The sequence below is a fragment of the Phacochoerus africanus genome, chromosome 4 (assembly GCF_016906955.1).
Source record: "Phacochoerus africanus isolate WHEZ1 chromosome 4, ROS_Pafr_v1, whole genome shotgun sequence".
Classification (NCBI taxonomy): domain Eukaryota; kingdom Metazoa; phylum Chordata; class Mammalia; order Artiodactyla; family Suidae; genus Phacochoerus; species Phacochoerus africanus.
The window spans coordinates 8,428,265-8,449,457 of NC_062547.1; the positions used below are offsets into that span (position 1 = coordinate 8,428,265).

Consider the following 21,193-nt stretch of genomic DNA (forward strand, 5'->3'; position numbering starts at 1 on the left):
AACTGAACCTGTCACCCAGTGCTCCCAAGATGCCGCTGATCCTGTTGCGCCACAGCAGGAGCTCTAGAATGCATTTTTTTTTTTTTTGGTCTTTTTGCCATTTCTTGGGCTGCTCCCAAGGCATGTGGAAGTTCCCAGGCTAGGGGTCGAAGCCATAGCCGCCGGCGTACGTCAGAGCCATAGCAACGCGGGATCCAAGCTGAGTCTGCAATCTACAACACAGCTCATGGCAACACCAGATCCTTCACCCACTGAGCCACGACGGGAACTCCCCTAGAAGGCATTTTCAAAAGAACTTTCATGCCTGTTTTTCAGATCTTCATTTTATCCTCATATTTGATTGATAGTTTGGTTGACTTCTAGGCTGAAAATAATTTTTTTCTCTAAAATTTGGGAGTTCTTGCTGTGGCACAGTGGGTTATTGATACTGGTTCTGTACCTGGCCCAGGGCAGTGGGTTAAGAATCCAGAGTTGCTGCAGCTATGGTGTAGGATGAAACTCCGGCTTGGATTCAGCCCTGGCCAGGGATCTTCCATATGCCACAGGGGCAGCTGAAAAAGAAAAAAAAAAAAAATTGAAGGTATTGCTCTATTGAAATCTAGTTTATGCTATTGCTGTCCAGAAGTCTGAATTGGTTCTAATTTTTGATCCTTTGTATGTGACCTATTTTATCTTTCTAGAAGCTTATAGAATCATCTCTTTTTATCTTCTGTGTTCTGAAATTTCATATTGAAATTTCACTATCTGCTTCGTGTGGATCTGTTTTCATGAATTGTGTGGGATACTTGATGACTCTCTTCATTCTGGAAACCCTATTCCTTCAAAAGCTCTGGGAAATTTTCCATTTTCTCTTCTCTTATTTTGGAACTTGGTTATTTTGAGATTGTACTCCCAGACTGCTCCTCTGATTTTCTTGTCTTCTCTCTCCTGTTTTCCACTTCTCTTGCTAAATTAGAAAACTATTATTTATTGATAGATACGTGCTTTTTTTTTGTCTTTTGTCTTTTTAGGGCCGCACCTGAGGCATATGGAGGTTCCCAGGCTAGGGGTCTAATCGGAGCTATAGCTGCTGGCCTACGCCAGAGCCGCAGCAATGCCAGATCCGAGCTGGGTCTGCGACCTACACCACAGCTCACAGCAACACTGCATCTTTAACCCACTGAGTGAGGCCAGGGATCGAACCCGCATCCTCACGGTTCCTAGTTGGATTCGTTTCCGATGTGCCAAGACGGGAATTTCTATTGGTAGACATGTATTTAATAGAAGTTTTTTAAAAAAGGAGCAGTGATGATAAAAAAGAGAAAGTTAGGCTAAATAAATCTGATTTCATCCCTGGTGATATTGCATAACAATTGAGGGTCTTATTACATCTGGCTTCTACTTCAGGTAAATGTCCATATTCTCATAGATCAAGAAACTCCAAATAGAGATTACTGTCCAGACTTGGGACGTGATAAATACTTTATGAAATTTAGCGTGCTACATTAGGCAGATTTGGTAGATTTATAAAATATCTCCTACCCATCTCTTTTTTTTTTTTTTCTTTTTCAGCTGCACCTGTGGCATGTGGAAGTTCCCAGGCTAGGGACTGAATCCGAGCTGTGGCTGTAACACTGGATCCCTTAATGCTTGCCTCCACAGCTTCATGACGCACTGCAGTCTGATTCTTTTTTTTTTTTTTGTCTTTTTGCTTTTTCTAGGGCCGCTCCCTCGGCATATGGAGGTTCCCAGGCTAGGGGTCGAATTGGAACTGTAGCCACTGGCCTATGCTAGAGCCACAGCAACTCGGGATCTGAGCCGTGTCCTTGACCTACACCACAGTTCACGGCAACACCGGATCCTTAACCCACGGAGCGAGGCCAGGGATCGAACCCGCAACCTCATGATTCCTAGTCAGATTCGTTAACCCCCGAGCCACGACGGGAACTCCTACAGTCTGATTCTTAACCCGGTGCGCCACAGCGGGAATACACTCATTTTTTAAAAGGATAATACTTTTATCATACCTAGGTTTTAAACAAATTCTTATTGACGTATGGTTGATTTACAATGTTGTGTCATCTCATTTTTAGTTCTTTAGTGATTATTAATTGACCAGAGGACAGATTCACAAGTTCATATATAAGTAGAACATTTGGTTTTAATCAAAATTGAAACATAATTTAATAAAATACATATGTCAGTATGCACAAATAATACTTAGAACATTTGAATACAATTCCAAATCTTGAGATCGTGAAATAACTGAGAAATATTTTCTATCACTTACTCCTACGAACACGAAATTCAACACTTCTTGCAAAATGAAACAACGCAAATTGGCCACATCACATTTCTCTTCCGGAGGCTTTAGCCCGATGCACTAACCATCCACCCCTAAGAGGCAAAACCTTGACAGCACAACCACAATAACAGCACCAACAATTCTCCTGGACTCCCCCTTACAGAAAATGAAGCCGGAACATACTACAAAACAAAAAGAGGTACCATCTCTACTGGTCCCAAAGAGTTCCTCTTTCATTTCCTGGCCTGAGGGTTTCTCAGCCTCAGCACTGTTGACATTTTGGGCCATTGACAATGAAGATAAGTCTTTCTGCCTTTTTTTAGGGTTGCACCTGCGGCCTATGCAAGTTCCCAGGGTAGGGGTCCAATTGGAGCCTTAGCTGCTGGCCTACACCACAGCCCAGGCAACTCCAGATCCGAGCCGCACTTTGACCTATACCACAGCTCATAGCAACGCTGGATCCTTAACCCACTGAGGGAGGCCAGCAATTGAACCTGCATCCTCATGGATGCTAGTCCGATTCGTTTGCACTGAGCCATGACAGGAACTCCCTGTGTTCAGCTCTTTGAAGCAGACTGAATTTTCCTTCTGCAGAATATGTGTGACTCATCTAACTCCCCAGTTAGAGGGAAGCCATGGATTTAAATGAAAATGTAGTTTGTGTTTTACATGCCCCAGAGTATTCTAAAAAAAGAATCTCCTATTTTCCACCTACCTGTCTAAAAATACTCAGGCTCCAAAAAAGTGTACACTTCGTAAGCTTTTGTAAATAAGCCTTCGTACTGAATAGTACTTGAAAAAAGGCAACGAGGATAAGTGACAGGTCCTGCTGTACAGCATAGGGAACTATATGCAATCTCTCCGGCTAGCCCATGATGGAAAAGAAGATTAAAAAAAAGCATGTGTGCATGTATAGATACATAAATAACAGAGTCACTGTTATATGGCAGAAACTAGTACAACATTGTAAAGCAAGTATACTTTATTTTTATTTTTTTAATTTATTTTATTTTTTATTTTTTGAGGAATCCAAACATTCAGTTTATTAAACTAAGGCTAGTGAAGCCATAGCATGAAAAAAAGCCGCAGTCATTTGGGACAAGTGGATGATTTTATAAAGCTAAAATCAAAAGACTTAAGACATGGAAAAATTCTTAAGTATGAGGAAGTAATAAAACAAAAACATGACCACAAGAATTACAAATATATTTAAATCTCAGACCTGGGAATTGAACTATACACATTCTTCTAGGGGAGAAAAGAAAATCCTTATATGTTCTGATAGCAGCAACTATACTTTAATAAAAGAAAGTAAGTAAATATAAAACACACAAAAAAAGGCAACTAAGAGCTACACTCATGCTGAATTCTACTCTGTGTCAGATAAAACAGTAAGACAAATAGAAATGGAAGAGGTGGCCAAGGTGTATATTACATAAGCCTGGACAAATTGCAGGGTATTGTTTTTAAATTAGTGTAAATATTAAAGTCAAGTTTCTTTTTTGGCTGCTCTGTGGCCAGAGCTCAGACCCCAGCCATAGCCGTGGCCTGTGCCACACCTGCTACAACGCCAGATCCCTTAACCCACAGCACTGGGCCAGGCATTGTAATTGTATCCTGGCGCTGCAGAGACAGCACCCGTTATGCCATAGCAGGAACTCCAAAACCAAATTTCTATATGAATATTTTATAACAGTTCTTTTTTGGGCCACACCCGTAGCAGATGCAAATTCCCAGGCTAGGGGTCGAATTGAAGCTGCAGTTGCTCGCCCATGGCCTAGGCCACAGCAATGCCAGATCTGGGTGTGTCGCAAGCCTACATCACAGCTCATGGCAACCCCGGATCCTTAACCCACTGAGCAAAGACAGGGATGGAACCCCCCTGCTCATGAATACTAGTCTGGTTCGTTACCGCTGAGCCACAACAGGAACTCCTCATAACCATTCTTACTTTGTAATCTCTCATGGTCTAAATTCAATTGCTTTCTAAATAACACTACTCTTCTTATATCCACTTAGAACATTCCTGAAAGTGAAGAAAGCACATTAGAATTTTCTTTTTCCTGTTAACCAACTATAATGGAAAAAACACAAATCATTAAAAATAAAAATAATTTTCTTTTTCCTAGAAACAAAACAATTCTAGGGCTTAACTCAGAGGTGCCATGTAGCATAAAGCAGTTAACTGTCTGCAGTCTGATAGCGTTTCAGTTTTCTGACGTTCCCGTCGTGGCTCGGCAGTTAGCAAACCTGACTTCTGCCCACGAGAGTTCGCTCCCTGGCCTCACTCAGTGGGTTAAGGATCTGGCATTGCCGTGAGCTGTGGTGTAGGTTGCAGATGTGGCTTGGATCCTGCATTGCTGTGGCTGTGGCGTATGCCGGCAGCTGTAGCTCCGATTTGACCCCTAGCCCGGGAACCTCCATATGCTTTGGGTGTGGCCCTAAAAAGAGTACCACCCCCCAAAAGACTTCAGCTTTCTCACTTTATTTTTTAAATTATTTTTTATTAAGGGAGAATTGCAACGATTTTTAATATTTATTTATTTATTTAGCTTTTTAGGGCCGCACCCACGGCATATGGACGTTCCCAGGCTAGGGGTCTAATTGGAGCTACAGCTGCTGGCCTACACCACAGTGCACAGCAACGCCGGATCCTTAACCCACTGAGCGAGGCCAGGGATTGAACCTGCAACCCCATGGTTCCTAGTCGGATTCGTTTCTGCTGCGCCACGATGGGAACCCCTCAGTTTTCCCACTTTAAAAAAAAGACAGATTTCTTAGCATTTCTAATAAGGGAGATGTTTCTTGTTTCATGATCTCCTGATTGAAGGCCTCTCATGCACACCCTGTAGTCCTTTTTCAGGACCAGAACTCCTGTAATACCAGCACAGTGGCTGGGCCGGACCCATCAGCCTTGCAGCAAGGCAGTCATCAGTGGCATCTGTAGGTAGCACTGTCTCTCCCAGGCTGATGGTTCCTTCTAGGAAGTCTGCACTCCCCCGACTAGCTGGATACCATTTCTTGTATTGAATTGCACACTCTGACTCGGTACAAAGCCTGAGCACAATGGGCCTATTGTTGTTTTCCTTGACAAAGTATCTTTTGTGTGACTGGGCTGCTGCCTCAGCATTTCTTCTCACCCTATGAAGCTCTGTAAAGAACTGGGGGCTTCTTGTTCCTACTCCATTATCTGCACCCCATTTCTCCCACCTGGACACATAGCTTAGCAAGGAAAACAGCAGATGCAAGTGATTTTATGCAGGTTCCCTAGCAAGAAACTGACAGAAGCACGGCTGCCACAAAGCCAACCCTCAATACTTTTAGCTTCACAGCAAAGTCTCAAGACTGACTGACAGTCAAACCTTAGATCAGTAGCTTCGTTCAGATTTTTGTCATCATGCGTTCGGCTACCAGGGACACCAGTTCTGGGTACCTCCTGATGTTAGCTACACTGGCGTATTTCCTGGCATTTCACATGGCTGGGCTGGACACATTTATGGCTCAGATAAGCCTGGGCAGGAGTTCCCGAGTGGCTCAGAGGAAACGAATCTGACTAGTATCCCGAGGGCACAGGTTTGATCCCAGGCCTCACTCAGTGGGTTAAGGATCAAGTGTTGCCTGATCCAAGCTGCATCTGTGGCCTACACCTCAGCTTGCGGCAAGGCTAGATCCTTAGCCCACTGAGTGAGGCCAGGGATCGAACCAGTGTCCTCATCGATACTATGTCGGGTTCTTAACCTGCTGAGCCACAGTAGGAACTCTACTAATAGGGGCTTTTTATCTGCACTTCATCTGAAGCTCTCACATTGGTGAAGCTCAAATCCATGGCTACGGTGTTTCAGTTCGGTGAGTTGTATATGAAGTATTACTTATGAAGTGTTGTGTACATCCAAAATACTTGAATTTTTTTTTTCTTTTTGTCTTTTTGCCATTTCTTGGGCCACTCCCGCGGCATATGGAGGTTCCCAGGCTAGGGGTCTAATTGGAGCTGTAGCCACCGGCCAACGCCAGAGCCACAGCAACGCGGGATCCGAGCCTCGTCTGCGACCTACACCACAGCTCACGGCAACGCCAGATCGTTAACCCACTGAGCAAGGGCAGGGATCGAACCCGCAACCTCATGGTTCCTAGTCGGATTCGTTAACCACTGCGCCACGATGGGAACTCCAAAGTACTTGAATTCTGAGATGAAGGAAGAGCAGGCTATACTAAATCTAATTTTTAGGAGCTTATTAAAAGTAGACAAATCCTTGAAATCTGAAACACCGGCAGCAATGCTGAGTGCACTCTTAGGCACTTGAGATAAATCAGATTGAAGGAGTTCCCTGGTGGTGCAGCAGGTTAAGGGTCCAGCATTGTCACTGCAGCAGTTTGGGTCGCTGCTGTGGCGCAGTTCCTTGGCCTGGGAACTTCCACATGCTGAGGGCATGGCCAAAAAACAAAAACCCAACCAGATTGAAGATCAGAGGTCAAAGGTAGAAGGGAATGTGGCAAAGTGATGATTGAATCTGAGCTGTGTGTGTGTGTGTGTGTGTGTGTGTGTGTGTTCTCTCAACTCAATCACCCATCACTGGACAAAGCCAAGCTATCAGAACAGCAGTCAGTTGCTTCTGTTACATCCGTGCCAACATGGTTATCTGTATAATGGATTGGCAGCATTTTCTTGTGGCTATTTACTAGAATGCTTTTTTTTTTTTTTGTCTTTTTGTCTTTTCTAGGGCCGCACCTACGGCATATGGAGGTTCCCAGGCTAGGGGTCTAATCAGAGCTGTAGCCACAGCAACTTGGGATCCGAGCCATGTCTGCGACCCACAACACAGCTTCCGGCAACGCCAGATCCTTAACCCACTGAGCGAGGCCAGGGATCCAACTTGCAACCTCATGGTTCCTAGTTGGATTTGTTAACCACTGAGCCATGACAGGAACTCCTAGAATGCGTAATTGTTTGTCTTCCCAAAACTGCCTGCAGTCCTTGCCTCCATGATAGGATGGCTTCCTCATCATCTTGCCTTTCAAGTTTTTTTTTTAAGGGCCGTACCTGTGGCACATGGACATTCCCAGGCTAGGGGTCCAATTGGAGACCAGCTGCCGGCTTACGCCATAGCCACAGCCACTGTGGCTAGATTCTTTAACCCACTGAGCAAGGCCAGGGATTGAACCCACATCCTCATGGATACTAGTCGGGTTTGTAACCTGCTGAGCCACAATGGGAACTCCCATTCCTGTTGTTCTGGGAGCAGAGAGGGATGGGCCAAGAGCCTTCATTGAGCATGTTTTCGGCCTCTCAATCCTTTGTTGGGGGTACGATACCCACATGTGCTTCAAGGCTTCCAGACCCCCAGATCTTGTGACTTTCACTGTGGCTGTGAGAGGCCCAGGGACCCAACTCTTTCACCCACTTCCAGAGGTCCCTTGATGCCAATGGGTGGACTTTTTCAAGGTTGCATAATTAGGATTGATCCTCAGCTTTTCCCACGGCTGCCTTAGCAGTTCGGTCCTAGTGGAATTATGCTTAAAACAAATGTGTTACTTAACTTTTAGTTGGATTTCAAGAAGAGGTGAACTTTGACACATGTTCAACTTTTACTCTGAAACTTAGTCTTACTTTTGCAACAGTTTTTTTCCCCAGTACAAGCAATATAAGTCAGATAGCCTCCTCATTTAAAGCGTACCATCATTACCCTTCGTAGTTATTTACTGAAGAGCATGTAAAGGGCACCCCTGGGCCTGGCAGGACTGGGTGCTGGGGACACAGTGAAGATGGGGACAAGTGAGATCTTCGCCCTCTTGGAGGTCACAGTTCACTGACTATTCAACAGCAATTCCTCAGCTTCCCACTTGAGGAGTTCCCATTGTGGCTCACAGGGTTAAGAACCGTGTCCGTCTATAAGGATGCGGGTTTGATCCCTGGCTTTGCTCAGCGGGTAAATGATCTGGCGTTGTTACATGCTTTGGCATAGGTCGCAGGTTGGGGCTCTGTGTTGCTGTGGCTGTGGTGGAGGCCTGCAGCTGCAGCTCCAATTCAACCCCTAGCCTGGAAACTTTCATATGCTGCATGTGTGGCTGTAAAAATTAAAAAAAAAAAAAAAAAGAAAAGAAAGAAAGAAAAAAAAAGAAGGGAAAAAAAAAAAAAGAACTTTGCACTTGTTTCAAGACCTCCCTGGTGGCCAGCCAGGATTTCAACCATCTGGCTTCATCTCCCGGTCCTTCCCACAGCCAACCTCTGGAGAGTCATGTGCTTTAAATACTCATGGGGTGAAGTGAGTTTGCTTCTTCAGGCCCATTGTCGTCGCTGGTTGGCCAGCTGGCCCCATCCACCCGTTCTTTCCCCAGCCAGCCCTCTTCTCCCCATTTCCCTGCCAATATTTGTTGATGCCTGAGTTTGCCAGGGAGGCTAAGGGGCACATGTGAGGCTCCCTGAGTGAATGTTCTTGTTGAATGGACAGCCTGTACTCAGATTCCTCACATAGAGTCTTATCCACCCTCCTCTCTCTTGCAGGTCAGAGATGCCATCACGGCAGCTGGCATCGCAGGAGTGGGCCTGGCTGCTGTGGGCCTCATTGGCGTCATGCTCTCCAGAAACAAGCGACAAAAGCAATGAGTGGAAAGGGCTGTCCTGTCAGCCGTGACTTTATACATTAAGGGGGTCTTGTTTTGCTAGAGGGTTTGAGGTTTGGTTTGTAGCTTTCATTCTGTTTTATAATGAGGCTTATTTTCACCGAATAAAATAAAGCCCAAGAAGGGAGGATTTTACTGGGAAAACTGCAGCAAGAACTGGCTGGAGTGAAGTCTGTTGCGGGTACAGCGAGGCTCTGTTCTCGGTGATGACAGGTTGCGCTCTGGACCTTCGGAGATTTTTCTCTCACCTTCTCTCTGTGGGCTGCGTTCTTTCCATGTAGCAAACAGAGTCTAACTCCGGTTATCTCAAGTCATGGGCATGTCTGGTTGTGAGGATACAGGTGGGCAGCAAGGCAGACAGACAGACCTGAGTGATATACAAGAACAGGAACCATCAGACATCCGGCACCCTTGACCTGGACCTAGACCCAGGCTGGCTTCCAGGACCCAGCGGCTGGAGTCTGTGGCTGTTCAGTGGAGTTCAGACGGAACCAAAACATTAGGAAATCCTGCCCATCTTGTTCGAAATTCCCTCCCTCTCCTCTCCACAGCTTTCCTCTTCCTTATCGTTTCCGTCCCACAGCCATCTCGCATCCTCTCCATGTGGGCTTGTCACCACCCCCAACTCTGATCCCACACTGCTCTTGCGGTTTATCTTCCCACGTGTGATCAAGGCCATATTCGTCTGTGAGGTGCTCCCAGGGCACGCGACTGAGAGAGAATCTGATTGGCTCAGCTCCCGGCACTTAGCTCAGCCTACCAGCTGATTGGCTGCCACTGGGTCAGGTGGCCCCCACTAAGCCAATCAGCTCTGCCCACTGGGGCCAGGTCACATGGTACAAGGTTGCCTCAGACTTTATGGGGTAGGGAGGTGGTGTGGCTGGTGCTTGACTGGTCTCCCGGTTACTGAGCCCTCACGGGGAGGGGTTGGGGGAGAAGGCACAACCATTTATTGTTGGTCCTTTGGCGTCTGCTGCTGTTGCTCGCTGGGCTTGTCAGGTGTTCAGAGTGACCATTTCTCTGAAATGGGTTGCTCAGAAATACTTTGCTGGGGCTAGTGGTTCTTCCCTCCACAGGACAAGTCTTCTCCTCCATCTGGTTGCAAATGTTTCCTTCCTTAGCTCTGGCTCTCTGGCTTTCCTAGCTGTTGGAATTCTGGACAGGACCTACAGATGGCTCCTTGCCAGCTCCTTCTTGCTTGGCTCACATCTGGTCCGGGATAGACATATGCCTATTCATGCTCTAGTGTTGATATAAGAATAGTTGTCTCCCAGCGTGGTTTTCTTTCTTTTTGTCTCAGCTCTATTGAGGTAACATCTCATGCTCCCCCAAACCCAAGGGACACAGGCAAAACTTAAAGGGCGGGTCCTCTTAAAGTCCCTTTTCTCAGGTGGCATAAGGTGATGTGGACACGTGGAGTATAAATCTCCAAGCTATCTGTGGAGAAAAAAGGAATGAAGAAAAATAAACACAAGAAAGCAAAACAAAAACACCCAGTTCAGCTGAAAAACAAACATTATGTACAAAAAAATGAGATGTATAGAAATAATCCAATAAGATCAAAGAACTAATTCCAAATATTTTGGTTATGAGTATAAATATAAATGGACTAAACTCACCAAGTAAAAGACAAACATTACACTGGATTAGAAAACTCATCCAGGGAAGAGTGTTTGCAGCAGGTACAACTGAAATAAAAAGACACAAAAACTGAAGTTAAAAATATGGAGGTGTGTCCGTCATGGTTCAGCGGAAATGAATCTCACTAGCATCCTTGAGGATGCAGGTTTGATCCCTGGCCTTGCTCAGTGGGTGAAAAGAGCCAGCATTGCCAGTGAGCTGTGGTGTAGGTCGCAGATGTGGCTCAGATCCCGTGTGGCTGTGGCTGTGGCCGGCAGCTACAGCTCCGATTAGACCCCTAGCCTGGGAACTTCCATATGCCGTGGGCGCAGCCCTAAAAAGAAAAAAAAAAAAAAGTTTAATGTCATCAAGGAGAAAAATTGAGGGCATGGGTAAACTGTCCTAAACATGAACTCTTCCATGGGCCAGGGATCGAACCCGCAACCTCATAGTTCCTAGTCAGATTCGCTTCTGCTGTGCCACGACGGCAACTCCAGGTGGTAAATATATTGAGGTATTGGGAGAATGAGCAGCTGCCTAAAGGCGGCGTAGAAGCTCCTTGCATCCCTCTGCCCCTGCGCCTTGCCCTGTGCATCACTTCCATTCAGTTGTTCCTGCGCTGTATCTGTTATAATAAACCTGTAAACATAATTATGTCTTCCTGAGTTTTGTGCGCTGTTTTCTAGCAAATTACTGAACCTAAGGAGGGGTTGTGGGGACCCCTGATTTTTAGCTCATTGACAGAAATACAGGTGGCCTGGGACTGGTGAATGGCGAAAGATTCTGAAGTTGAGGGGATGGCAGACTTGGGGAACGGAGCACTTAAGCTCTGAGGTTGTTGAACACCCATTTAGTGTCTTGCAAGTCAGAGAATTGGTCGCTGGTATTAGAAAATGCTCCACAGGGAGTTCCCATTGTGGCTCCGAGGGTTATGAACCCAACTGGTATCCATGAGGATGTGGGTTCGATCCCTGGCCTTGCTTAGTGGGTTAAGGATCTGGGGTTGCTGTGAGCTGTGGTGTAGGTTGCAGATGTGGCTCAGATTTGGTGTTGCTGTGGCTGTGGCTAGGGGTCGAATCAGAGCCACAGCCACCACAAAGCCAGATCCAAGCCACATCTGTGACCTACACTGCAGCTTGCGGCAACGCTGGATCCTTAATCCACTGAGTGAGGTGGGGGATTGAACCCGCACCCTAACGGACACTATGTCGGGTTCATAACCTTCTGAGCCACAATGGGAACTCCTGGCCAAGTTGAATCTTGACTCCTGTAGTCAAAGGCTGTATTCTCAACCACCTTTCCCCCACTAGACATCCAGTCGGCTGGCAGCCTCTTTGCCCCCACAGCAGCTCAACCCCCTGGTCGCGGGTGTGGCTGGCTCAGCAGAGTCAGGAGAAGATTGGATGCTGGCTGGTCTCAGAGTGTTCCTGAAATAGAACTCTTGTGCCAGGGCTTATCTCACATTCTGATTGTAACCAGGGCAACATACCACCTCTTCCCGCAAACTCCAGAAGGGCGTTGCCCCGTTGCCGACTCCAATCTCACCCCAGGATCCCCGGCCCAGCCTTGAGAGGCCCCGGGATTGCCTGGGATGTTCTGGGATCCTGGGGGGCATAACATCGGCCTCAGACTTAGGTTCCAGTCTTGCTCTTCTACTCACTAGAGAAGGATCTGTAGCAAGTCGCTTAACCTCCCTGAGACTCAGTCTTCTCATCCGTCAAGTGGGATCGTGACAGTCCTTTCTCAGTGGAGGGAGTAACCAGTGGATACGCTGGGTCAAGTGTTGAGCACCTTGTCTGGCACGTTGGGCTCTGTAAGTCAGAGCTCCATCGCTCACAAGAATCCCTTGGGCCTGGTACGAGGCAGGTGGTCCTTGAGGAGGCATTTTAGTCAGAGACTCACTTGCTGACCCACACACGCGCCATGCTAAAATGCGCTCACACCCAGCTTATGTACATGGTTCTGACTCACTCTCGTGCTGCACACCCAACCACACCGCCTCCTGGACACCCTCTCCTTCTCTTCTTTGTCCCCTGAAGAGCTCATCGCCAGCCTGGCCATCCCAGTAAAGAGAGGGGCTTTACTGGGCAAGGAGAGCTCCCTCCTCTCTGCTTCCTGCAGGTGATGAACAGAGGGAGCCTGGAGACTGGGCTGGGGCTCCTTGTAGGTCAGGTTCTAGAATGTTCCCCAACGAGGGCCCCCCTCTGCCTGTCTCTGGTTTTTCTGTCCCAGGCCGAACCAAGAGTAAGACTTGGAGCCCTTACTGAGCTTCCTCCCTTGGGCTGGGAGCACTGGGCCTTCTACGTGGGAAAGGGCTGTGTGGTCCACCTGGGCCCCTCCAGTAAGGACTGGTGCTCTGTGGGCGTACCAGGGTTGAGGCGGAGAGTGTCCACAGTTGCACAATCATGTGCTTGTTCTCACTTCAGTGCCTGGCACGGGCACTCGACGACATTTGCTGAATGCCTTATGCTCTCCCTGCAGGGTATGGACCAGGCTAGTCTTCGTGGAGAGTGGGGTTCAGTTCCAGCCAACCCACAGTACTGGAGAGGCGTCCTTTCATGGGTCCAACCTCCCATGTATTCATTGGCCTGAAAGGACACAGGAGGGTGAGAGGCCGTGCCTTCCTTCAAACAGTTTACAGCTGACTGCACAACATGAGAAAAGGAGTGTGCGTCCCCCAACTAGACAGAATCAGTTTGGAATCTTTTTTTCTTTTTGCTTTTGCCTTTTTAGGGCCGAACCTGCGGCATATGGAGGTTCCCAGGCGAGGGGTCGAATTCGAGGTGCAGCTGTCGGCCTATACCACAGCCAAGGCAACACGGGATCTGAGCTGCATCTGTGACCTACACCACAGCTCACGGCAACGCCAGATCCTTAACCCACTGAGCGAGGCCAGGGATCCAACCTGCATCCACATGGATACAAGTTGGGTTTGTTAACCACTGAGCCAAGATGGGAACTCCTAGTTTGGAATCTTGAGTCTTCTCCCTACTGACCGTGTGACTTGCACAGGTGACATGACCTTGCTAAGTTCGGCTCCACCCTCTGCAGAGGAGGTAAGAACCTACCTCCCTGGGGGTGGAGGGATGGATTGAGGTAGTATGTGGGGGAAGCCCTGGTGCATGGCTTGGCCAGGTGCTGAACCAGGCCCCCTTTCCTCCTGGAGCATCATGGCATTGAAGAAAATGCCCAAGGAGTTCCCGTTGTGGCTCAGCGGGTTAAGAACCTGACTAGTATCCATGAGGATGCGGGTTTGATCCCTGGCCTTGCTCAGTGGGTGAAGGATCCGGTATTACTGCAACCTGTGGTATAGGTTGTGGATGCAGCTTGGATATGCTGTGGCTGTGTCGCAGGCTGAGGCTTCCATTTGACATGTAGCCCAGGAACTTCCACGTGCTACAGGTGTGGCTGTAAAAAAATATATATATATAAAAAAAGAAAGAAAAAAAAATAAAGAAAATGTCCAAACCCTGGAAACCACTCAATAGCAGGGAACTGCCAAATAAGAGAGATAACTTGCATGTAATGGCATGTTATATAACCATTACAACAGCTGTACCGCAGGTGTGTGTTACACATGTATGCATGTTTGTGTGTGTATTCAAATTCAGTTAAAAAATTAGGCTTATGGGGGAAATAATTGACAAATAGTCAAATTTACTCTTTTTAGTATAAAGTCCTATGACTTGGCGTTCTTGTCATGGTGCAGCGGAAACGAATCCGACTAGGAACTGTGAGATTGTGGGTTCGATCCCTGGCCTTGCTCAGGGGGTTAAGGATCCAGCGTTGCCGTGAGCTGTGGTGTAGGTTGCAGACGCGGCTCGGATCCCACGTTGCTGTGGCTGTGGCTACAGCTCCGATTCCACCCCTAGTCTGGGAACCTCCATATGCCGCAGGTTTCACCCTAAAAAGACAAAAGACAAAAACAAATAAAAAAAATAAAGTTCTATGACTTTTGACGAATGCATACAATTGTGTAAGCATCACCACAATAAGAAAGCACCCCCCCCCGGAAGTTCCCCCACCCCCCTTTGTCGTCAACCAACCCCTGCCCCCCAGCTCCACACCCCCAGCTTCTGGCAATCTGCGATCTTTTTTCTGTTTCTGTAGTTTTGCCTTTTGGGGGATGTCATGTAAATGGAGTCGTACAAAATGTTGCCTTTTGTGTCTGGTTTCTTTAACTTAGCAGAATGCATTCGAGGTTCATTTACATGGCACGTGACAACGCTTTGTTCCTCTTTACTGCTGAGTGGAATCCTGTCATACGGCTGTCCCACCCTTTGTTTATTCACCGGCTGAAGGACATTGGGTGGTTTTTGATTTTTGGCAATAATTATGACAGCCACTATAAGTATTCGACATGGGTGTATTCGTGTATGCACGAACATATATTTTCTATTTTAATTTCTTTTTAAAAAAATGCTCAGGTTTATTTTTTTTTTCTTTTTTAAAAGTTTAATTGAAGTACGGTTGATTCACAATGCTGTGATAATTTCTGCTGAACAACAAAGGGATTCAGTTATACATGTACAGACATCCATTCTTTTTTTTTGTCTTTTTGCCTTTTCTTGGGCCGCTCCCGCGGCATATGGAGGTTCCCAGGCTAGGGGCTGAATCGGAGCTGTAGCCACCGGCCTACGCCAGAGCCACAGCAACGCGGGATCCGAGCTGCATCTGCAACCTACACCACAGCTCACGGCAATGCCAGATCCTCAACCCACTGAGCAAGGCCAGGGATCGAACCCGCAACCCCATGGTTCCTAGTCGGATTTGTTAACCACTGCGCCATGACGGGAACTCCGAGACATCCATTCTCTTTCAGATTCTTTTCCCACAGAGATTATCACAGAATATTGAGTAGAGTCCCCTGTGCTATACAGCAGGTCCCCGTTGGCCCATCCCTCTCAGGTTGATTTTAATTATTTATTCCCGGGCCAGGGATTGAACCCAAGTCACAGCAATGATAATGCTGAATCCTTAACCACTAGGCTACCAAAGAACTCCGTAGATTTTCATCTCTTTTTAGTAAAAACCTAGATATGAGATTCTGGGATCATATAGTGAGTGAATATTTAAGAAATTGCCCAACCGTGGTGCCAGTACCTCCCAGCAACATGGGAGAGGGCGCCTCCTACTGGGGAAAGGAAGAAGTCCATCGCAGAGATCCTGAGGCTGAGGGGCAGAAAAAGAAACATTAGGACCCAGAAGGAGAGACTCAGGGTTGAGGGATCCATGAAGGCAGAGAAGGAAAAAATGTATTTTTCTCATGAAAAGAGATAGATTCTTGGTGACATACTTTATGCCTGTATTTCTTCTTTCCTCCACTGTGCTATAGGTTGCAGACGCGGCTCAGATCTGGCATTGCTGTGACTGTGGTGTAGGCCGGTGGCTACAGCTCCGATTCGACCCCTAGCCTGGGAACCTCCATATGCAGCGGGTGTGGCCTTAAAAACACAAAAGACAAAAAAAAAAGGGTTTTTTACAAAAATAAGTGTTGTGCTCCTTTTGACCCACATGCCATTGTTTGCTGACTCCTGATCTAAAATAATCTGGAAAAAAAAAAAAAAAATCCCGTTGTGGCTCAGCAGTAACGAACCCGATGAGTATCTGTGAGGGTGCGGGTTCCATCCATCCCTGGCCTTGTGCAATGGGTTAAGCATCTGGTGTTACTGTGAGCTGTGGTGTAGGTGGCAGATGCGGCTCGGATCCTGCATTGCTGCGGCTGTGGTGTAGCCCTGCAGCCGTAGCTCTGATTCCACCGCTAGCCTGGGAACTTCCACATGCCACAGGTGTGGGCCTGAAAAGCAAAGACAAAACCGACAAAACATGGAGTCCTGCATAAGTTTTTAGGAGGCGTCAAACATTTAAAAAATCATAAATACAAAAAACATTGCAAAGGATGGCATCTTTGGTGTACTGTGGATTGCATGTAGGCTTTATGTTCATATCTTCACATCCTTGGAGCTGCACATTTAGCTTATGCAGTTAATGAAAAATGTCTGCCATGTAATTTAAATGGCCAGGACAGGTATTTTTGTCAAACCAATCAGCCAAATCAGACTTGATTTCTTTTGGAAGACAAGCTGATGCTTTTTCACCTCAAATGAACAAAACATTTTTATTTTTATTTATTTTAATTTTTGGTCTTTTTAGGGCCAGACCCTCAGCCTATGGAGGTTCCCAGGCTAAGGGTCTCATTGGAGCTGTAGCTGCTGGCCTACACCACAGCCACAGCCATAGCCACCGGCCTACGCCAGAGCCACAGCAACGCGGGATCCGAGCCGCGTCTGCAACCTACACCACAGCTCACGGCAACGCCGGATCGTTAACCCACTGAGCAAGGGCAGGGACCGAACCCGCAACCTCATGGTTCCTAGTTGGATTCGTTAACCACTGCGCCACGACGGGAACTCCTCATCATTTATTTTAAAGAAGCCACCCACCGCAGCCACCCCAACAACTCCCAGCAACCCTGGTTCTGGGCTACACACACCTTGCACAAACGCACTCACACCAAGACTTACCCGTTCCGAGACCCGTTTGTCCCATGCCCTACCAGGGAGCTGAAAGCCACCCTAGGACTCATTTTTTGGGGGATTTTTTGGGGCCATGCGCACAGCATGTGAAGGTTCCAGGGCCAGGGACTGAACCCTCGACATAGTAGCCACACATACCACTGCAGTGACACCTCTGGATCCTTAACCCAAAGAAAACTCCAAAGGACTAGTTTCTACTAAAATGCCAATGGCTTTAAAAGAAATTGAATGCAACCGTTTGGAATACCTAGAGGACAAAATGTTGAAAACTGAATTCAACATGGCAAATTTCAGGCGCCAGGGTGGCTATTGAAACAGACTAGGGGTGGGGGTGCCTTCCCCCCAAACCTGAAGAGAGACCGATGGGAGTGTCTGGTGATGACCTTGGCAGCTCTCCAGGTGCTCTCAGCACTGCTGTCACCCTGGCACGTCGCTCCCCTGAGCACGTGTCCCCCCAGGGAGCAGAGGGTCTCTCCACTGGAGGATGGCTCCGTGGGCATCCAGTTGGCTGGCAGCCCTGAGATTTCCCTCTCTTCCTATGTCTCTGTGGTTCCAGATCCCGAGCACCTTCAGAACATTCTGGTGATACTGGGGGATGCACACAGAGGGAAACCCCCAGCCACCCACAAGGCAGGGGGGCAGCACCAAGGACTTCCCATGACCTGCCAGCTGTCCCGCAGACAGTTCCCAGGGCGGGGATGGAGAGGCTGCCTTACAAGAGTGACAGAATGACATCCAAAGGGCAACCTGAGTCATACCACACAGGCCCCAGGATTCCTGTTTCTCCAGCATCAATTTCTCTTCTCTTAAACTTTTCTTGAGCTGAAGCATAGTCTGTGGAATATATGCACGCTCTCGAAAGCAAAGTTAGCCCTAAAAGCAAGTTTACTGAGATGGAGGATTGTTCAGAGATAGCACAACTGCTTTATGAGCTTATTATGAAAAAACAGGAGTTCCCTTTGTGGGTCAGTGGGTTATGAACCTGACTAGTCTCCATGAGGATGCAGGTCCGATCCCTGGCCTTGCTTAGTGGGTTAAGGATCCGGCGTTATCATGAGCTGTGGTGTAGGTCGTAGATGCAGCTTGGATCTGGTGTCGCTGTGGCTGTGGTGTAGGCCAGCGGCTGCAGGTCCAATTCGAACCCCTAACCTGGGAAACTCCATATGCCCCTGGTGTGGCCCTAAAAAGAAAAAAAAGGAGTTCCTGTCGAGGCTCAGTGGTTAACAAATCTGACTAGGAACCATGAGGTTTCAGGTTCAACCCTGGCGTTACTCAGTGGGTTAAGGATCCGTTGTTGCCTTGAGCTGTGGTGTAGGTCGCAGACACGGCTCTGGCATAGGCCGGCGGCTACAGCTACAATTGGACCCCTAGCCTGGGAACCTCCACATGCTGCAGGTGAAGCCCTAGAAAAGACAAAAGACAAAATAAAAAAAAAATTGGAGTTCCCATCGTGGCGCAGTGGTTAACGAATCCGACTAGGAACCATGAGGTTGCGGGTTCGGTCCCTGCCCTTGCTCGGTGGGTGGGCTAACGATCCGGCATTGCCGTGAGCTGTGGTGTAGGTTGCAGATGCGGCTCGGATCTGGAGTTGCTGTGGCTCTGGCATAAGCCAGCAGCTACAGCTCTGATTCGACCCCTAGCCTGGGAACCTCCATATGCCGCGGGAGCGGCCTAAGAAATAGCCAAAAGACAAAAAGAAAAAAAAAGAAAAAAGGAAAAAAAAGTATGTCTTTATTATTTAGATATATTTTTTCACACATATTCATGGAATCCAATTCATGAAGTCAGTCCAAAGGGCGGGAACATTTATGTAAAATACACATTATAAATACACATTTATAAAAATATAAATACACATTTTTTATACATTTTATATACATATACACACGTATATACATATACATTTTTTTTTTCGGCCACACTGTGGCATCTGGAAGTTCCTGGGCCAGGGATCAAAGCCCTGCCACAGCAGCAACCTGAGCCACAGCGGTAACAATTCCGGATCCTAAATCCATTGAGTCACCAGGGAACTCCAAGGTCCAGCATATATATATATATATATATATATATATATTTTTTTTTTTTTTGTCTTTTTGCCTTGTCTGGGGCTGCTCCTGCGGCATATGGAGGTTCCCAGGCTAGGGGGCTAATCGGAGCTGTAGCCACCGTCCTACACCAGAGTCACAGCAACTCGGGATCCGAGCTGCATCTGCGACCTACACCACAGCTCACAGCAATGTTGGAACCTTAACCCAGTGAGCAAGGGCAGGGACCGAACCTGCCACCTCATGGTTCCTAGTCGGATTCATCAACCACTGCGCCACGACAGGAACTCCAGCGTATTTTTTTTATTACTCAATGAATTTTATTACGTTTATAGTTGTGCAATGATCATCACAACCCAGTTTTACAGCATTTCCGTCCCAACCCCCCAGCGCATCCCCCCCGCCCCGCCAACCTCATTTGGAAACAAAGTTGTTCAAAGTCTGTGGTCAGTATCTGTTCTGCAAAGTTCATTGTGTTCTTTTTTTAGATTCCACACGTCAGCGATAGCATATGATGCTGGGGCCTCTCTGTCTGACTTCACTTAGTATGATAGTTTCTAGGGCCATTCGTGTTATTGCCAACGCCATTATTTCTTTCCTTTTATGGCTGAGTCATATTCCATTGTGTGTATGTACCACATCTTGATCCACTCCTCTGTCGATGGACATATAGGTTGTCTCCGTGTCTTGGCTGTTGTGTATTGTGCTGCAATGAACACTGAGTACATGTATTTTTTCCAGCATATTTTTAGACTCCACAGTGACACCCTTCTGGTTATAATGATAGCTTATACTTTATAGTAGAACGATGGCTTCAACGATGTAAAAATTTTCAGATCAAAGTTTTTCTGGCAATTGCAGAGAATAGTTGTATTTTTAATGTATTAGTTTTTTTTTTTTTTCTGTTCGTTTTGTTTTGTTTTGCTTTTTAGGGCTGTACCTGCAGTATACAGACATTCCCAGGTTCCCAGGCTAGGGGTCAAATTGGAGCTGCAGACGCTGGCCTACACCACAGCCCCGCAACGAGGGATCTGAGCTGTGTCTGCGACCTAGGCCACGGCTCGTGGCAATGCCACATCCTTAACCCACTGAGCGAGGCCAGGCAGCATCCTCATGGATCCTAGTTGGGTTCGTTACTGCTGAGCCATGAGGGGCACTCCTTTAATGTATAAATTAAAGGATTTATTAGTGAACTAAACCATCATTTATGGAGTTCCTGCAGTCAGCTGGGCATTGAGATTGAAGCTGGGGTCCGGTGGTAACAAGCTTGGCCAGTCCTAGCTCTTGAGGTTCCTGCAGTTCTTCTAGGGAGTAGGTTGTCAGCAAAATAATCCCGTGGATTGGTGTTCAATTGTAACTAAGAATCACCATGAAGGGCAGATACACTGATACCTGAGACTCCAAACAGGGATGTGACCTGGTCGTGTGGACCAGGAATGGACTGTCTGTCGTGCTGGAATGATTGATCCTGGACCAGAAATGAGGTCTGGGGTGAGCCTGAGACTGAGCAGCGAGAAAGCTTCCTCCTCTCTCGGTTGTCTGGTTATCGGACCTGGACTCTCTATAGAGCAACAGGACCCTCTGACCCACAGGCAGGCCTGGAGCAAGGTAGGCATGGACCCTTCCGGAGCCCCCAAAAGGAGGCTGACCTTTCATCCTGGGAACCTGAGCAAGTTGGTAAGTAGCAACTGTAAGTTATTCTCTTTGTTCTCCGACCTTCTCATAGCCCCGAGCTTCTGGGGGAGCCTTGTGAATCGTGCCAGCCTGGTCTCCCCTGGGGGATCAAGGGTCCCGCCAGCTTTTGCATGCTTGGGAAGGCGCAGGCCAGGGTGGGAGGGACGTCGCTAATCTTCGAGCCAGAGTGGTGGTGGCTGTGGTGACACCGTGGAGGAGGGCTGGGTGGAGTGGCCATTCAGGAGGGCGCCTGGTGGCAGAGGCCAGCCCATGGAACACAGAGACGGGGAGGGGGGGGGAACTGGCCCTTCTGAGACCACAGCCAGGGCATCCTGGGACGTAGCAGAGGGATAGTCTGAGGCAGCTAATTTGAAAAGAAAATTATTTATTTTGTGTTATTGTTGATTGAAAACATT

The 21,193-nt window shown here is 47.5% G+C and overlaps 1 protein-coding gene across 3 annotated transcripts in view; it reads left to right on the top strand.

Annotated features, from left to right (window-relative positions):
* Nucleotides 1–11,173, top strand: part of PLAAT3 (phospholipase A and acyltransferase 3) — a 29,510-nt gene extending 18,337 nt beyond the window's left edge. For 2 of the 3 annotated variants that reach the window (XM_047775451.1, XM_047775450.1), the window contains exon 5: nucleotides 8,784–9,051. In XM_047775451.1, coding sequence (XP_047631407.1) covers nucleotides 8,784–8,885 — 102 coding nt within the window. In that variant the 3' untranslated portion in view covers nucleotides 8,886–9,051. Of the gene's footprint in view, nucleotides 1–8,783 lie in introns of all 3 variants that reach the window. The other variant, XM_047775449.1, reaches the window with a different exon arrangement.
* The last annotated feature ends 10,020 nt before the right edge of the window (nucleotides 11,174–21,193 follow it).